General features: G+C 39.5%; 1 protein-coding gene across 1 annotated transcript in view; it reads left to right on the top strand.

The window, feature by feature from the left end:
- The window catches only part of MGARP (mitochondria-localized glutamic acid-rich protein), a 15,958-nt gene extending 12,410 nt beyond the window's left edge, over positions 1 to 3,548 (top strand). Inside the window, exons 3-4 of the mRNA XM_011985643.1 lie at positions 844 to 937; positions 2,668 to 3,548. Of these exons, the coding sequence (XP_011841033.1) occupies positions 844 to 937; positions 2,668 to 3,110 (537 nt within the window). The 3' untranslated portion in view covers positions 3,111 to 3,548. The remainder of the gene's footprint in view (positions 1 to 843; positions 938 to 2,667) is intronic.
- The last annotated feature ends 483 nt before the right edge of the window (positions 3,549 to 4,031 follow it).

Consider the following 4,031-nt stretch of genomic DNA (forward strand, 5'->3'; position numbering starts at 1 on the left):
GCCCAGGCTGGAGTGCAATGGCGCTATCTCGGCTCACTGCAACCTCCATCTCCTGGGTTCAAGCGATTCTCTCACCTCGGCCTTCTGAATAGCTAGGGCTACAGGTGCGTGCCACCGTACCTGGGTGTTTTTGTATTTTTAGTGGAGATGGGGTTTCACCATCTTGGTCAGACTGGTCTCAAACTCCTGACCTCAGGTGATCCACCCGCCTTGGCCTCCAAAAGTGCTGGGATTACAGGCATGAGCCACCACGCCTGGCCTGATTCCAGTTTTTGACTATTACAAATAAACGTACCATGAACATTTGCGTACAGGTTTTCATGTGAACCTAGATTTCCATTTCTCAAGGATAAATGTTAGAGAATATTTGTATATGCCTGTCAGGATATTCTGGTTGTAGCATAATTTCCTTTTTTTCCTTTTTAGTTATCTTTGGCTAAGATAGTGCATTTATTTCCTTCCCTTTTAAAAAAATTTTTATTTTAGGTTATGGGGTGCATGTGCAGGTTTGTTAATAGGTAAATTGTGTGCCATGGGGGTTTGATGTACAGATTGTTTTATCACCCAGGTAGTAAGTATGATACTCAATAGGTAGTTTTTCTCTCCTCACCCCCGTCTCACCTTTCTTCCTTTTTAAAGCATTCAATTTAATAACAAAGGTCTCCAAAAGGGAAGTAAAAGAGTAAGTGGTGTGCACTGGTTTCTCTTCTTTGCTACATTGGGATTATGGTTTAAACTTCTAATGGTGATTACAAGGAGACTTGAGTGTACCTTGTAATGTGTAATGTGGCGTGACAAATCTTAAAGCTCAAGAAATAAACCTAAGCATACATTTACTTTCAGGCTTACAAGACAGTCACATCAGACCAAGCCAAACACACAGAACATATAACAGATTTGAAAGAAAAAACAAAAGCAGAGATACATCCATTTCAAGGTAAATGAATTTCTTAATTTTTTATTTTTAATTATTTTTTGAGGCACTAATTTCCATCCGTTTAGTCTAGCAATGAACACTATTTGCTTTTGGCTTCTTTCCTAGCTTAATCCAGAATGACTCTGGGTATAAGTTCATTTAGGAAGAAAAAGCTCAACTGAAACCTGAAGAACACTGTTACACCTTTTGGATGCATGCATTTGACAAATGAACGTTTTACAGTTGTATTGCTGACCAGTGACTTTTGACTTCTTGTGATAATATTACTTTCCACTGCTCAGGCATCCACCCATGCAGGCATGAGCTTTCATTTTCCTCATTATTTAAAATAATAATATAACGAATTATCTTTCAGTTTGGGCTAAGATCACCTGTGTGCCTTTGTGCAAACAAGGTCCATTTGACACAACAGGATCAGTCGTGTATATTGAGTCCTTCATTTGATAAAATGGTGACCATGGGAACAGAAACTTTATATTTTCACTCTTTCGTTCCTTCCTTCCTACACTTCTTTCTCCCTTCCTCCCTCCCTGCCTTCCTTCCCTCCCTCCCTCCCTCCTTTCCTTCCTTTCCTCCCTCCCTCCCTCCTTTCCTTCCTTTCCTGCCTTCCCTTCCCGCCTTCCCTTCCCCCTTCCCTTCCCACTTCCCTCCATGGGTTCTCCCTCTGTCAACCAGGCTAGAGTGCAGTGGTGCAATCATAGCCTACTGCAGCCTTGAACTCCTGAGCTCCAGCAATCCTCCTATCACAGCCTCTCAAGCAACTAGAACTACAAGCATGCACCGCTATGCCCAGCAAGTTTATTTTTTATGTTTTGCAGAGACAGGGTGTCACTATGTTGCCCAGGCTGGTCGTCTTGACCTCCTGGCCTCCTATGATCCCCTCCTGCCTCAGCCCCCCAAAGTGCTGGGATTACAGGCATGAGCCACTATGCCTAGCCCCTTCTTGCTTTAAACCATACTTTTTTGCAAGCTATTATTATCAATTACTATGATCACTATTTAGGGATAGAGATATTAGGGGCTTATGAACCAGTTTTCACCTGTCATGACAATAATAAGAAACAGAATATCATCAATACATGTTATTGAATATAATCACGTGGTTATTTATAATACTAATAAAATAAGCATTTGCATATAACTTTTTATTTTAATCCCCTTTTCATATACAGTATTGTAATTAATCTTTACAATAGCCCTGTGCAGTAGATATTATGAATACCCTATTTTACAGATGACAAAAATGAGGTTGAGAGAGGATTAGTGATTTCTGAGTCACCAGCTAGGAACTTGGCCACTCTTCCATGCTATCTCATATGAAAGGTGAATAGGGTAGCTGCTTATTTTTGTATTCTTCATCTTTGCCTAAGTAACATATTCAAGTGTATTTTTTTAAGTTCAAGGAGTTTACAGAAAAGCAGAACCCCCATTTTCCCTCCAAGGGGCAACCAATAAAACCAGTTTATTTGAATCCTCCTGGAGAGTTCTTGCAAATACAATTACGTAGGCATACAACTTACCCGCCTCCTGCTCCCCTCCCATTTTGCCCTAACAATACTAGCAGACTGTATACGTTGTTCTTTTTTTGCTATTTCACTTGAGAGTCTACCTTGAAGACGGTTACACATCGGTGCATGTAGCTCTGTCTTACGTGTTTAAATGACCACAGTGTTTCATTGCCTTCCCGCGATCTTTAAATTAATACCTTGCTTAATGACTCATTCTTAAAGGTGAAAAGGAGAATGTTGCGGAAACTGAGAAAGCAAGTTCAGAAGCCCCAGAAGTACTTGCAGTGGAAGCCGAGGTGGTAGATGCTGAAGAAAGTCCCGGTGCTACAGTTGTGGTCATAGAAGAGGCATCTGCCTGTCCAGGTCACGTGGAGGCTGCTCCGGAGACCACAGCAGTCAGTGCTGAAACTGGGCCAGAGGTGACAGATGCAGCAGCAAGGGAAACCGCAGAAGTAAACCCTGAAACAACCCCAGAGGTTACAAATGCTGCCTTGGATGAAGCTGTCACCATCGATAATGATAAAGATACAACAGAGAACGAAAGCTCTGATGAATATGCTGAACTAGAAGAAGAAAATTCTCCAGCTGAGTCAGAGTCCTCTGCTGGAGATGATTTACAGGAGGAAGCCAGTGTTGGCTCTGAGGCTGCTTCCGCTCAAGGCTAATCTCCAGCTGGTAGACATTTCAGCAACGAATGCCATAGAGTGTCTGATAAGTGCTTTTGTGTTTTTAGTACACTTAGCTTAAAAAAAAAAAAAAGACATTTTCTAGAAAATGTTCATGTGTCTTGAAGATTTTTGGCATCCACTGATAGATTTTAGGACTGAGAGACTTGAGATTGTACATTTCTTGTTACTCTTCTACTGTCTGAGATCAGAATATGACATTGCAGTAAAGAGCTTAAATAGTTTCATCTTTGGCTTTTTTTTTCCTAGACATTTTTCTTTTATCACTCTATCTCGGAATTGACATTTTATATGAGAGAAATTGAGCTATCCATACAACCTGTATTTACTTTAATTTTGCTATACTTTTAGCTTACTTTATTGTATGGTATGTAGGTCTAAAATATAGTTTGAGTCAAATAAAATTAGAAAAGCTTTGGTGCTTCTACTTTTTTCACGAATATTTGCATGTACAAATAATACATATTAACATACACATACATAACATCACATGAGAAATGCAAGCTTTCATAATATTATTGAAGAAAGAGCATATAGTCTATGAAGAACCCTGCATATAACAATATGTACGCCCTCTCCCATCTATAGTACTTACAAAGGGGACTATGTAGATATTTTCTGTTTCAGTTCAGTTCAAACAATATTTATTGAGTATTAACACTTTGTGCCAGGAATCATTCATTCATTCACGTGTTCAACAAATATTAGCTGAGCACTTACAACATAATAGGCATTGTTTAAAGTGTTCCCAGTTTATATTCTAGTGTGGAACCAGGTAACAAGACAAATGAGAAAATTATATAGTATATTAGATGCTGATAAGTGCTAAGGATAAAAGTAATGAAAATAAAAGGATTGTGTTAGTTCGAGGTGGAAGTTGTAATTTTAGGTAGGATGGCT

Source organism: Mandrillus leucophaeus, unplaced genomic scaffold (genome assembly GCF_000951045.1).
Source record: "Mandrillus leucophaeus isolate KB7577 unplaced genomic scaffold, Mleu.le_1.0 Scaffold289, whole genome shotgun sequence".
NCBI lineage: Eukaryota > Metazoa > Chordata > Mammalia > Primates > Cercopithecidae > Mandrillus > Mandrillus leucophaeus.